Source organism: Mixophyes fleayi, chromosome 2, assembly GCF_038048845.1.
Source record: "Mixophyes fleayi isolate aMixFle1 chromosome 2, aMixFle1.hap1, whole genome shotgun sequence".
Taxonomy (NCBI): Eukaryota; Metazoa; Chordata; class Amphibia; order Anura; family Limnodynastidae; genus Mixophyes; species Mixophyes fleayi.
This window is the reverse complement of record NC_134403.1, coordinates 137318721-137334014: the sequence shown is the minus strand read 5'-3', so window position 1 is coordinate 137334014 and position 15294 is coordinate 137318721. Positions and strand designations below refer to the sequence as shown.

Below are 15294 nucleotides of genomic sequence, written 5' to 3'. Positions count from 1 at the left end.
ATTATCCAATTAAGCCTATTTTGCACTCCCCTCTGCAACACTCAACATAATATTAATTCCACTGTGGAAGTCAGTACTAAATATAAACCTGTATTGATTGTAAGCTACCCTTTGTTTTCATTTATGCATTTATTTTGCCTTTTTTTTATGTCCCTGTTTTATGTGTGCCCTGATTCCCCACTGTCTGGCGATGCCTTACAACATCTACAATAACAGGAATAATGATTGATAACACATTTAAAAGGTTTAAAAACGTTTTGCTGAAAGGAAGTATTATTGGTCATTAAAGGCTTCCATAGTTATCAGGCTGTAAACAAGATCATTAGGGGTTGACTCTCTGTGTCTTTTGCTGCAGCTCAGCAATGACCTACCTAGGTTTTATTTACATTGTAAATACAATTGTTACCTAAAACACAACTTTTCTCTTACTTGTATGCATGGATAACCCATCCCATTATAACACCAAGTCAGGAAGTCACATGCCCATAAAGAACAGAATATTTGAAGGCACTACGCTGATCCCTAAAGACTGCTGGGACCAGTAGTAGATCCACTAACTACTCTGGACTTACCTGGGTCCTGAGATGGGTGCTCGTAATTCATTTATCTTATTTCATTCTATTTTAAGTAATTTATTTATTATTGTAGCTTGAATTTCTATTCATTGCTGAATATTTAGATCCTTAGATGAACTTTACTAGTCTTGAACTTCTATATATTGACATTGTTCTTATTGATTGACAACTGCTACTTATATTGATTTTACTGCATTATATTGGTTTCTGCATCTTTGTCTCATCCTGCACTGAACAATATAGATTTCTCAACTTACAATTTATGAAGATCTTGCTTGATTGTGGAAGTTTAGTCAGTCCCACATTTGAGCAGCAGAATAAAAGGGTTCAAGAAGAATTATTACTTTAAACTATGGGGGTCCACTTCAAAATTAGCATTGTGTAATGAAATTCTGAAACAATGCAAAATACAATTTGTAGAATGTATTGCTTAACACTAGACCAATTACATACACTGCCTACCAGATACATTCATATATTTTATCATTTAGTTGTCTGCTCCAGAAGAAAAGTGTCAGCAGATGCTGGAGCCGCCATATGATGAAATGTTTGCAGCTCACTTAAGGTAACATCAAATATCGCACCTAAATGTCAGTAAACTCAAGCCTTTTAAATGAACAAACCATTTATTTTACTTCAAAATGTGCCAGTTGCCTCCTCATAGTGGAGGTAGCCATTTTGTGGAGTGAACCAATGTTCACAGCTTCATAGCTCAGAGGTATCAATAAATCCTAGTGAACTGGGTGTACTCTCATGAACACTGGTGTAGGCAACAAATTGGTTTCTAGTGGCCAATTCAACTATTCCTATACAAAACCCCCAGAGAATACATTTAGTATGTGTGATCTACAACTGCAGCAAAGAGCACAACCAGTAAATTACAAATAGCAATTGCTTGGCCATTATCACAATTGATTCAATCATATCTAATTTCTGTCAGAAATTAAAATATCAAAATATCTTCATTATCATTGTTTAATAGCTTCAACTGATTGCTACAATAGCAGATTTTATAGCTATATTATGTTTTTAAGAACATATAACAATGCAGTGCACATATAACAGTACAACAGGGGAACAGAGAAAGGAAGTTATAGGTGAATTGGAGGTGCTTCTTCAACTTTTGATGAAAGATGGTGGGCTGGAAATGGTTATGAAGGTGAGGTGAGGAACTGGATGTTATTGTGAAATGACAAAAGACTGAAATTGAGGTATTGTATATTAGCAGTGCCTTGCAATGGTTAAACACTCATGTAAGACTAAACCTATAGAACAGAAGGACCTGCTTTCCTGTTCAGGTGCTGGCCACACCCACTTCAGTCACGTGACACATTGTGAAACTTCCACATTTAATGCATTGAAGGAAGAATACATGTAAATATGTGAAGTACCTATTGCCAGCTACTTGGTTTGTCATGTTGTCCTATAGAGACGTTGTGCTTCCTATCAAACAGATAGTGTTTCCCCAACTGCTGAAATGCAGCATTCATTAATTCTACTCATGCAGTTTGAGTATGGGAACTTTTGCGGAAATATTAGTGAATGTACTATATAAACATGTTCCATTTAGGATTGTGTTGACACCTTATAACTTTTCTTTAAATGTCTTTATTTCTAGGTGCACATATGCTGTTTCCAACCATGATTTTGTGGAGGCATACAAATGCCAAACTGTTGTCGTTCAATATCCTTTTATGTTGTAGACGCGTGTTCTGAGTAATTAATATACTAAATGTAGCAAAAACAACTAAATAAATAAAAGGTTTCTTAGAAGTAATATATGATTTGTGTGTTGTAGCAGTCTACCGATCTAGTAAATTAGTGCCAGTACTCCTGTCTTAAATTACTTAAATGAAAACTTATTATCAAATTATTATTTTTTTAAATACATTTTTATGGTGATATAAATGTGTCTCATTTAATGTATATATTTGCAAAATAGTTTTCATAAGTTAACTGGTTAGTTATAATCTCCTCTAGTATTGTGGTGCAGGTGTTACTAGTGGTACAACGGTATATGGATGGCACCGTACTAAAAGGGAAGCATCAGAACAAAATACTAAATTTAAGCAATACTATGTATGTTTATCTAGTGCAATTTGCAGTGTTCTTTTTGTATGTATTTTTGCACAACATGTTTATTTTATGTCTTGATAGTTTTCCTTTTATTAGGTTAATAATTAGTTGAAAAGTTATTGATTAGTAACTCATGTTTTATGACCTTTTTTGCCACTGGGTGGCACGGTAGCTTTTTATGGTTTACTACTATCTATTCATAATGTTTTTTTTATGTCTACAGATAAAGGACAGCATTCGCTGAGTAATAAGAACAATTAGGCCCAATTTATTTGTGGTCCTTCCCCTGGGACCCTTAAATATTCAGTTGGGGTGGGAGTAATTGTGTTTATTTGTGTTTTTGTTTTTATATTATAAAGTGTAATTGTTCTGTAACTATTTGTGGTAATAAGGAGTATACAAAGAAAATAAACTGTAAACTACTTTGTAATGGTTCATATATGCAGAGATTTGGTCACCCAATTTGATAATTGTAGGCCAAATTTGCCACAAATCACTTTGTGGGTTGGCCAAAGAGACCAACAGACTTGTTCAACATCTTATGAAGACTGGTAGAAAATCTGATGACCATGGTCTGCCAGAGTGCCCAGCCGTTCGTCAACCATGTTGTCAAGGCGCCTTGTGATCCATACAATTTGGTCACCCATGTTTTTTTATATCCCAGGCTGCGATACAGCATGTGTTTCAAATTACACGCACCAGCTTTACTTTTATTTTTACCTATAAGTGTGGCTGTTTTCCAAATTTAAAGCCAGATAGTACGTTAACCTTAACACAGTTTACATCCTTTTTGAAAACATTTCAGGCACATAAAGAAGAAAACTGGTAAGTATGATCGATCACACATGAGCATACAGTGTAAATAATTAGGTTCCATGATTTTTCTTTAGTAATTCAGTTTTCACTTAAATCACATAATTATATAAATCTGCAGGCATAGGTAATCTGTGGCTCGCTGCTGCTGAACTGTAAATTAGAGCATACCCTGCCACCTTCTTACAATATACTGTATGAAGAGCTGATATTGGCATTCCTTTCAACCTTCTGAAAGTTCTACAAGTTGATATGTTTCTGTAGTATATTTTATAATGTAATACACTACTCCTGTATCATTGTTACAATGAGAAAAAGTGGTGATAGTTAAGACAAAGTTGAGGATTGTTTGACTGTTCCGAGACAAGACATTTAAATGGGTCCCATTAGAGACAACATTGTGTTTCTTGAATAAAAGTCTAGTGCTGTCTTGTGTTTTCTTACTGACATGGTCAAGACAATATTTTTCATCTACAATCAGTGTAGCCATTTTAAAAGCACTTTACTGAATGCTCTTTAGCATAGAACATATAGGTGAAAGTATTTGAAGATGTTTGGGTAAGTACATGTGGGTGCTTGCTATGCGCTCACTGTACATTTACTTGTCACTGAACTCGTGATCACTAAACCCTAAATTTAAAAAATATTGTATACAAAGCCTGAAGGTAAAATGCATTGTTCAGTGTTTCCTCAACACTCAACTGCAACTCTCTTAAATGGTTTATTAGAGTATTACCTCTTCACTATTTACAGGCAGCTGTTGCCAGCATCAGTGTCCTAAAGGAATCTGATACAGGTCATATGCTCTGACATAACTGGCCTTGCCCCTGTGCATCCCAATCTTTACAGTGCAAGTCTGCAAGCCTTTCACTCGTGCTCTGCTGATTGAATGATGTATTATAGGGAAGCACATTCCTCGTAACTTGCTTTTCATTATTAATTAAGTATGATCACTTCCATTACTTCAGAAGCATTATTATGCAAGTAATGCAACAATACACAACCTTTTGATTAATATTGAATAGTGGCTTTACGTGCTATTGTAATAGTTGTAAAAATAACCTGTAATAAATGCAATGTTTATATACACTTGACGGAGCAGGAACAGATCTTAGCCTGTGCCTTTGTGCACATAACCTTTAAACTTCTACAAATTCCTTTGTTTGATGGTAGTTTAGTGTTGGTTGATTGTATTGTTTTGCTAGAGAACTCTGTGCATGATGTTACAATATTTGGACAGGAGCGAAGAGTCACTAAATTAATATCCCTCTCTTCTGGTAATTCAGTAACAAGTCTGTTCTATTCAGTAATTATTTATTTTTAATGTCCATTCTTGCAATGGCTCTCTTCACTGGCCTTCCAATCAGTGCTCTCTATAAAATAAATTTAGAGCTCTGAGATTTCAAATAATCCTGCAAACAATGTTATCTTGACTGAATCACCTGGTGGTTAATGTCTCATGAATGGTGTTGTCTCGGAATCCAGGCCCCCATTAATCCTAAGTGTGGGGGGGTTCTACTTTTTATGTATGGCGGGAGTTCTTTACATTTCATGGATACTTTTTTTTATCTTTTCATAAAACTAATCAATTATATTCATAAAGTAATAATATGCATGCATACAATGGCATGCTTACACGACGATAGACAAATTACATATACACTGGATAAGGTTAACCAGAAATACTTTTGAGAATTATTGACATTGGTCATGTAAGTAAACAATTGCACAGGAGATTTACAATTTAGGTAACACTTTGTCAATAATTAACACTATGGGCCTGGACAAAACTCTGTAGATGTACTGCAGAGAAAGAACCTTAAATGAACAATACACTGAGATGACCTTTCTGTCAGGCAAATGCTGGTGTTTTGTATTCACTTCTTGTACACTGTTTAAAATGTGTTGGGTTTTCTTTTCACTTTAAATAAAAGTTTGAAGAAAACTCATTTTAACTGAACAGTGGTAGAGAAGGCACAGTAGATTCCCATGTACAGTGTCTTTCAATATGTGACTATTCTACAAGCTGATTTTGTCTTCCTAATATTACAGGGCCTTGCCTGTTATGTATGCTATTACTCTGGATTTGCGGAATTTTGCCAATAGTGTAAGTAAAATGGACGTATTTTACTGTGGACATTAAAGTTCATCTGTTGTCTACATAAAGTAGGGGCAACTATTTTGTTGCTGAACCAATATATTTGAGAATGCAGCCTATGCATTCAATAGGAATCAGTATATAGTGGGACAACAACTGCAGCAAAATTTGGGGACTGTACTAACTCTTTATCGTCCCTATAACAATATACTTCTCTTTCTGTTTACACCCACTCATACTTTTTTGTTTGTTTTTAAAATATGGCTACATGGGAATATAACCTCAACTATCCTTTCAAGGATACATTCACGCCATGAGGTCTACCAGTGCTGTATTTAAAATGTGTTCACGGTTTGATGAGTGTGTGTGGGATGCAGGTGGCCAGTGGATCATTGATTGCTATAGCACCAAAAACCTTGTTGCTACTTTACATGTGATCACAGGTCAATCCACAACATGGTGTATTTTTGGCACATTGACCCTGTAACACATATGGGCATGGTTCTGGTGGTCCTAAGGATCTATGACCAGTCTAGCCTCATTCATTTTATAAGCAATGACAAAGGAATATATTTTAAATACACCTATAGAAAAAGATGTCTGGTAATAGCTCCCAGTTATGACCTATCTTCAGCTTGTTTTATGGACTGCATGCCAGCAGTACATTTTGATTTGTTAAAGTAGAGCAATGATAAATGCTCCCAATGCTCCTGATGTATTCTCAAAACATGCCCAGTTGTTGTGGCCTAAGGACCTGCTGAGAGTCACTTTCCTGCACCGTAATTTGTTGATACTTTCCTCTAGACATTTAACTGTCAATAGTCCCACTTGTTACATCATTGGGGATCTTCTCACAGTATGACCCAACAGAAGTAAAACTAGCAAAATAGAGACTTCGGAAGCAATTGGTATTGGTGTAAATTTATTCGGACATTTACACACTTCCATGTAACGTTGAGGCTTACCACCAAGCAGCAGCTGTTCATTCAAGGTATATCTGAAACAGTAAATTAGAAGAAACCTGCAGGATATTGTTTCTATTCGAGTCTAATGTGTTTGTCTCCTGTTGGGGCTGATGTAGTGTTGGATATAAGTCCAAAATATAAGTGCAAAACGCACTTTTCCATACTGCGCAGTAAAATGACGTACATCTGCGGCTGTATGCGGCCTGAGACATATCTTCCCATTGTGTCTTTCTACGCTTAGATGGGGGAGGCAAAGTGACAGGCTGGTGCTGCCCAAGTATACTAAGGGATTTATGCACCTTAATACCGATTGTAGAGAGGAAAATGGGCAGATACATCTCTAAGTAGGCTTATCTGTCCTGTTTTCTCCCTGGTGCAAAATCCATGCAGACAGAAATATCATTCACTGTTGTTTGGGGCTAAGGCTCAATTTCATATACTAGTGTACAAAAATCTGTATCTATCTCTTTGTCATAGACGTTACAACATTACAATTACTACTACTACTACACTCTGAGGTTTATCAAGTTGTCAACCTCAAGGAGTGTTTATAATTGAAGAGATGAGGAATACTTGGCACTTTTCTAATTCTCTCTGAAGCTTCTCTTAACAGTGTTGCTTTAAAATGAGTGTCTTGACAGCTTAAATATTTGAGCTTACTGTTCTAAAGACGCGGATGGAAGGGTAGTATGCAACTGTTTTAAATCTATTTATATATATATATATATATATATATATATATATATATATATATATATCTCTATTTATCTATTTATTTCTTTAGGCTGACCAGCAGCTGGTTAAGAAAGGCAAAGGGAAAATTGGAGATATGTTAGAAAAGGCTGCTGAGTTGCTAATGAGCTGTTTCAGAGTGTGTGCAAGTGATACGTGAGTATATCTGTTTTTCTTCATAAGTTTTTCTGATTATTATGCATCTACAGCTACACACATTCCAATATGATCCAAGCTGGCAATAATTGCTGCGAACAATAGCATATTTATTGTACTTGTTTAGCCGGGATTATCAGGTTATATTTGTTGCTGCTCCAATGTGTATGTATGTGTGTGTGTATATATTTATATATCTATATATCTATCTATGTCTATGTGTTACACTCAAAAAAGAAGTCCCAATCAACAGACCATAGCTTGGAGCCCCGTGGTTCCGGAACAAATACCTTGCCTGCACTTGCAGCCTATGATGCTCCAGACGGCATTTTAAATGTAAATTCCTATTGATGTGCCAATGCGGGTTGTTGAAAGAGCTGATTAACCACCACAGTTCTGCTAATTAGGCAGAGGTGTATTTATAGAAACATTTTATTTATTGACCAAATAAAAAAAAATGCCTCATTTATTTTGTTTTGTGTTGTACATGTTTCACTTTTTTTTTCTCTTTTTCCTTTGTTACACTCCCTTTTTTAACAAATTGTAATGTACAATAATTCTTAACAGAAAAAATCTATAGCTGTTATTTAGGTTTGCATTGTGTACTAGATACTTTATAACACTTTTTTGTTTGTAATAACAGCCGCGCTGCCTTCGATGACTCTAAAAAGTGGGGAATGTTGTTTCTCGTCAATCAGCTTTTTAAGATTTATTTTAAGGTATGATTCCAGGTATTTTTTCCCTTTCTAAATTTTTTGTTTTATATTTTTGGAGCTTTACAAATTTACAGTTGATTTTTCTTACAGGACATCCACATAATGTCTGATGTTTTGTCTAGTTATCTTGTTGTTTGAAGATTATTTCTAGTCTTCAATATATTGTGTAGCAATGTATGTTTATGTCATGTTGTTGCATTTATTTCATCAGTTCAAGGATTGTATTTAGGGTACCAGTGCCTTTGTCCTCATTCAAGGACTGATGTGTAGTCATAAATTACGCCTGTGAAAAGTACATTTGTGTAATGCGTAGAGTCGCATATATCTTAAGATACCTGGAAGTCTGCACAGTTCTCAAATTGCATACATTTGAGTAAATTATGCTTTATGCATACCTTGCAGTGCCGGCCTTTAATAAAATAAATAGTAAAAAAAAAAACTGGCTTTAGCGCTGCCAAACTAGGCTGACATCACCAAGGCTGTTGCTACTATAGCAAGAAACCTAAGAGTGGCATCCTCTTGCCATAGTTCCAATGAGCTCTAGGCCTAGTGTTTGGGCATGTTTTTATCAGAATTTTTTATTTTCTTTTTTTTTTCTGAATTTATTTTTTTAAATGCTGATGTAGGATCTGTGCTGATGATCATCATCATGTGTGTTGCTCCAGGGGGTAAGCATCCACAACAGACACGCCTCTTAGGCTTGTCTTCTACATAGCACATAAGCGTGGAATGTCCTTGCTGTACCATAGGCTATGCTGTCCCGTCCATTCCTACTCCTGTCCCACCTCCCTAAGAGTAGAGAGGGGCAGCGGGCAGGTATGTCTAAGTCTGCATAAAGGCTTGGACATACGCCATTTTATTGCACATACACAGTACATTAGGGTATTTTGCGCTTCATAGTGGGACTTGGTCTAGTTCATGGAGGGCCACATTCTTTTGAGTAAATACTCCCCTTTCTTTACAGTAAGTTTTACATATGTTTTATTTTTCTCTTTCTCACTTACAGATCAGCAAACTACACTTATGCAAGCCCTTAATCAGAGCTATTGACAGTTCCAATTTTAAAGATGAGTACGCAATGTCGCAAAGGGTCACTTACAAATATTATGTTGGTCGCAAAGCCATGTTTGACAGTGATTTCAAAAAAGGTACATAATACAGAAATGTATTGAGGTTTTTCTAATTATCATTTTTTTAGTACATTATACAAAATGATAGCTAGATTCTAATTGGTTGGTGGATATTCGTACACAAAGCACTCATTAGCCAGTAAATATGGGTATTATAAAATTGACTGTATTGATCTGTAAGACAACAGAGAAGTATACTGGTTGTCAGGAGAGATGAATGTTTTCATGAGTTATTTATTAAGCATTTACAGAGATAAGAGCATACTTGATAAGACAGGAGTTTAATGAACTGGGCTTAACTTCCTTTTGGCTCTATAACAATATTTCCTCTTATGTGTGAATATTCATAAGCTACCCGCATAATTTACATAGAATGTCACAAACGTGACAAACCTGCACATCTGAAAGAGACAATTATATAATCTTGCTTTTGTAAATTATTATATAAAAAGATAGTGACTTGTTCTTTATAAATTTTAAATCCCAAACTTCAAATGCTTGCATAATCAGCATATGGTGATTACTATGACTGAATGCTTTCTGTAGGCTCACTATGGAGCGAGACTGTTTGGTAACTGACAGAGGACACTGGGCTCAGCGCAGTTATCAGGGGGACAGATTAAAGTATGTGCTTTAATATGTTGGTCATAGGAACAGAGTAGGGTCAGACACTCCGTAGAAAGTCACTTGATCTTCTTTGTGATTTTGTTTATTGGCTCTTCTAAGCACTGTGCATACAAACACCACCCAAAGGGAGCGCCGGTGGATAACTTTTATGAGCTACTAGCCCTTCTTTTATATGGTTTTTACACACAGGGCAGAGGCTTAGTAAAGCAACCCCTTTAGCCAGTCCAGTCTGACTCTCTCTTATCTATGCACCAGGGTCACCTGGTCACTTTACTTTCATTGTACATTTACTTTAGCGGTGGAGGGTAGTGTGGTTTTTATTTTTCACACTTACAGATCAGCAAATTTCAAACGCCCCCTTTACCTGTGCAGCCAGCTGCCAGGGGAACACAGCCACCTCTTGGTATTGATGCCTTTACATTTGGGTTAAGTGACATTGTGCCTTAATCTCCCACCAGATTTACTACCAGGACTATGGATTATGTAGACGCTTAGGGGCATATTCAATTAGCTTTCAGGTTCGCGGGACCGCGCCGGAACGGGCCGCGAAGTCAATACACGGTACCGCAATAACATGGATTTTCGTTCGCAGCCCATAGGGTTGCGTACGAAAATCCGCGTTATTGCGGTACCGTATTACCGGCAATACTGCGCAGGTTTTGCGGTAACGCGCGTTACCGCGAACCAGAAAGCTAATTGAATATGCCCCTTAGAGTTATTAGACAATGTTTATTACTATGGGGACCTGAGCATGCTTTATTCTGGGTTAGGAAATTTGCTGGTCTGCATCATACGAAGTGTTGAATTAGGGCCTGTTCCTGCATAGCCAATCAAATGTGCTCTGCATATAGTGCGGCTTTACCTGCTGACAACTTGCACGACATATTAAAACTACAAACGTTTTTGGAAACCCTGATCGTGACACTGGTAGACCTTCACCATTCATTGTAACGCACATTTAAACCCCAACACACCTATACTACATTACATTTTTGTCTTTGTTTTCATCATCATCATCAGCGCCACTAATTTAGCAGCGCTGTACAGAGAACTCATTCACATCAGTCCCTGCCCCATTGGAGCTTACAGTCTAAATTCCCTAATATAGACACACACTCATACAGACACAGATAGACAAAGAGGGAGATAGACAGACAGAGACTAGGATCAATTTTTGATAGCAGCCAATTAACCTAGCAGTATGTTTTTGGAGTGTGGGAGGAAACCGGAGCACCCGGAGGAAACCCACGCAAACACGGCGAGAACATACAAACTCCACACAGATAAGGCCGTGGTCGGGAATCGAACTCATGACCCCAGTGCTGTGAGGCAGAAGTGCTAACCACTAGGCCACTGTGTGACAATGTGTGTGTTTTTGGTTTTTATTATGTGCTTTCAGCTGTGAAGGGGCTGTCATGGAAACAATGGAGAACTGACATGAATAACAAAACTAATAATGTTGAACTCATTCTGGCAGCATAGTCCTCCGTTTACTGGTGCTAGCTCATTGAAGTCTGTCTATGGTGGGGAAAAAGTGACGCATGAAGAGATTATATATGGAGCTACAGATGAAATAAAAACCACCTATGTTCTAGTAGCTGCTGTAGGAATAGAAACTAATATTTTTATATTTTCAGTCATAATAGATTATCATATTAAATTTCTTCTTTTAAATGTATCTGTTTGCTCTATACCTATCTAGCTGAGGAATATCTATCATTTGCCTTTAAGAACTGTCACCGTTCCTGTCAGAAAAATAAAAGGATGATTCTCATCTACTTGCTGCCAGTAAAGATGCTATTGGTGAGTGGAGCAGTGTTTATACAGCTGAAAAGGATTATACTCATTCAGGCATATTTGTTATGTGTAAATTGCCTGAAACTAAAGATATTTTATTGCCTGAAGTATGTCAGGTGCTCCTGGCTACTTTGTCCATGTTACATTTTTTTTCTCTTTAAATCAGAAATTTTTGTTAAAGTCTAAAATTCCTGCTGTCTCACATGAGATACCCTTATATAGAGGATTATCTGAGAAAAAAAGCAACAATTCTGACAGGATATTGGAGAATTGGCACATGTAAAATAGAATACATGATTGTGCAGGTCTGGACATGCCCAGGAGTAAATAACAAATTTAGTCTTCCTCCTCCCGAGAGTGTACTGCTCACCTTGTTCCATTTTTAATAAAGTATTTTGAGCTTTTACCTGTGTGTGGATCTTGATCTTTTTGACCATTTGCCACTGTCCTATTTCTGTGTACCTTTACCAAATCCCAAGTCACTAAGGCTTATTTAAGAAACAGAAACAATGCAGGCTCACGCATCTTATTTATTAGCAGAAGTACGTCTAATTGTCCACCAAGCGTATTGCATCTGTCTGCAGATGCTCTGGAAGATGCCTATGGTGGAAACCATAAAAAAAAAAAAAAAAAAAACCCCACAGGAAAGTCCAAGCCATTTTAGATGTACTCCACTTCATTTATTTATACGTTTACACATTTATCCTAAAATACTGCTTTGTTTTATGTCGTAAATTAATCATCGGAATGGAGGGATCAGAACTGTTTTAATAACGTGTCACTTTTGTGTGTGTGTTTTTTTTATTTTTATTATTGTGTTGGTCAAAGTTCACATACATATGTGCTTTTCTACCAAAGAGCAACTCTAATGTACGAAATATGCCGCTTTAAAAGTATAGGGAGAGGTCTGGTTTAAGTCACCAGTGGTGTAATTATCCGTGTAGTAGCTGCTACATGGCTCCTAAGCTTCAGATCCGCCTCTACCTGCTACTTATGTTGCTCCAGGGAAACATGAATTGCAGCGCTAAAAACCTATATGGCTAACTGGTACAGGAATGGTGACTAATAAGTATAAATGCTGCTCCAGGGCCTCAATCCCCTCTACAAGGAATTTTGAGGCCCTTACTGTGTGCAGGGGGAAGGGAACTCTGGGGTTTCTCCTTCAGTGGAAAGTGAAGTGGAGAGCAAAACGTTGTGGGTGAAGATTAGGTGGCTGGCAGTTAAGGTAAGTGAGTGCAAGGGTGTCCCTCCCCTAGAGGGAGAAAAGAGCATTTGCAGGTTCATACTTTTGCATAGTGGTAAATGAGTCTTGCCAACTTTAATACATAAACGCTTATCCGTAAAGTATGATGATGTAAGATGCATCATCTTCACAATCGGAGAAAAATATTTCTAATATCTTTGCTCTCCATTTATACTGCACACTCCCACCCACTTTAACATTGATCATCATGACAACGCCTACTCAGCAAAATCTGAGATTATAGAAATGGTATAAGGCAACAGAAAATACTTGCGTATCACCCTCACGTGTATGAAAAATGTCTCGGTTATGGAGTTTAGTCTTTGTTTCACTTTAACCTCTGACATTCATATCGGCATAATAAAGCACACAATAATAAAATCGGCATAACATTTTTTGGGGGCTCTAGAATGTGCCCCTCCTCCAAATAAGTCCATTATCACTTACCACCAGGTATATTCTACGTACAAAAGTGAATTTAATTGTATTTACTCACTTATACACCATACTTGGTATATGAGTTAAAAGTGATATAAAACTGGAACATCAGTAATACAATGCAAAATAAATTATTATTATTATTATTATTATTATTAATTCTACCCACTATTCTCTGTGAACTCTAGAGACTGTGTGTGAAAATCCCAAGAGATCAGCAGTTTCCGAGATACCCAAACCACTCCTGGTGCCGACAATCATTCCACAGTCAAATTCACTTAGATCACGTTTCTTCCGCATGCTGGTGTTTGGTCTGAACAACTGAACCACTTGGCCATATCTGCGTGTTTTTATGCATTGAGTTGCTGCCTCATAATTGGCTAATTAAATATTTGCATTAACAAGCACGTGTACCTAATAAAAGTAGCCACTGAGTGTGTGGGTTGATGGATATAAATAGTAAAGTGTTCCTTGTGTAAGTTTATGATCAATTGTGTTGTTTATATGTTTTGTCTTTTTCTGTCTAATCTTAGGGTCACATGCCGACTATTCAGCTGCTGAGAAAATATGACTTGATGCAATTTGCTGAAGTTACAAAGGCTGTCAGGTATTGCACTGCATGTTTTTTCCCACAAAAATATTAGTGTGATATGGAAGTCACAATCCATTAATATTAAACCTCTGTTTTTGCCTTTAGAGAATAAATACACTACACCTAAACTGAAAAGTGTTTGTGTAATTATGGCAAAGTTTCCAATGCCATGATGGCTTAGCTTAGAATGCTTAGAATTGTATGAAAACCTTGTTACCTCACTAAGAGCAAGCCATTATCATCTGTTGTCAGGCATTTTAGGCTATCAAAAGCTCTGTTATATCAGCACAATTGGACAAATTTCTGCACAGCTATCAGGCAGGGCTAGAAATTTCTAAGGAAAAACTTGTGGTGTTCATAGACAATAGAGTAGGGTATTTTATACATCACACGTGGCATGCATACATAACCAGCTACTGATCTGCGCCCACAATTAGATGAGAACTGGTGTCACCTCAGTATATCAAATAATACAACAAAATATAGAAGTGATTTGAGCGCTCCTGGTGACTCCCACGTTCACCAATTGATGTGACAATCAGTAAAATATACAATACTTTTATTTCAAGTTATGTAAGTCCAGTACTTCTTTCTGTTTCAACATCCAATGTGAGCATTAAAAGAAATTAAACATTCAAATAGTGTGATACCAACTACACAAAGCATTAAATTTGTATAGTACATATGATGATAAAATAAATTGATAGATTTAGGTGATTTTACGCTCCAGATTTCCAAGGAATGTAACCTGGTTCCCCTAGTGGTAACTGACTCATCAGAGTGTCAGCTTGAGTAGACCTTTAATAATGAATGTTGTATCTGTCTTTTAAGTAGATCTCCAAGATATACACCACTCTTTTGCTTGTCAATAGCTATCTGAAAATTGAAAGAGAAGATCTAGTGTAATATTGTATTAAAAGGGGGTAATTTTTATTAAGTAAAATATTACACACTCATAAATAAGCATCAAATCGTAGTACGGAAACAAATGTGCAGAATATTCATACCAGAGTAAATGGGGTGATCAAGCACTAAATACAGATCTTAAGTCCTCCTCAGGGTAGAGTGGATACTGGATGGTCTAAGATGGTAATACAGGTCAGAATAGTAGCACCTCTCTCATCCTCCATATATATGCCATTGGCACCCCATCATTCCACAACATTAATATTTTGTTTGTTTATATAACTTTGCATATCAGAGAGATCACTTCCACAAATCTAACAAGCATACAACATGTTTTGTTGTGTTTTTTTTTATCTTTGTAATAAGTTGTAGATACAAATATGTTAATGCACTATGCATTGGTTATTTGTTTGATAATTGAGTTGACTAT

General features: G+C 36.6%; 1 protein-coding gene across 1 annotated transcript in view; it reads left to right on the top strand.

The window, feature by feature from the left end:
- Positions 1–15294, top strand: part of PCID2 (PCI domain containing 2) — a 33422-nt gene that overhangs the window by 5805 nt on the left and 12323 nt on the right. The window contains exons 4-12 of the mRNA XM_075200041.1: positions 1067–1140; positions 2194–2254; positions 3430–3476; positions 5517–5571; positions 7312–7415; positions 8059–8134; positions 9138–9279; positions 11591–11691; positions 13900–13973. Coding sequence (XP_075056142.1) covers positions 1067–1140; positions 2194–2254; positions 3430–3476; positions 5517–5571; positions 7312–7415; positions 8059–8134; positions 9138–9279; positions 11591–11691; positions 13900–13973 — 734 coding nt within the window. The remainder of the gene's footprint in view (positions 1–1066; positions 1141–2193; positions 2255–3429; positions 3477–5516; positions 5572–7311; positions 7416–8058; positions 8135–9137; positions 9280–11590; positions 11692–13899; positions 13974–15294) is intronic.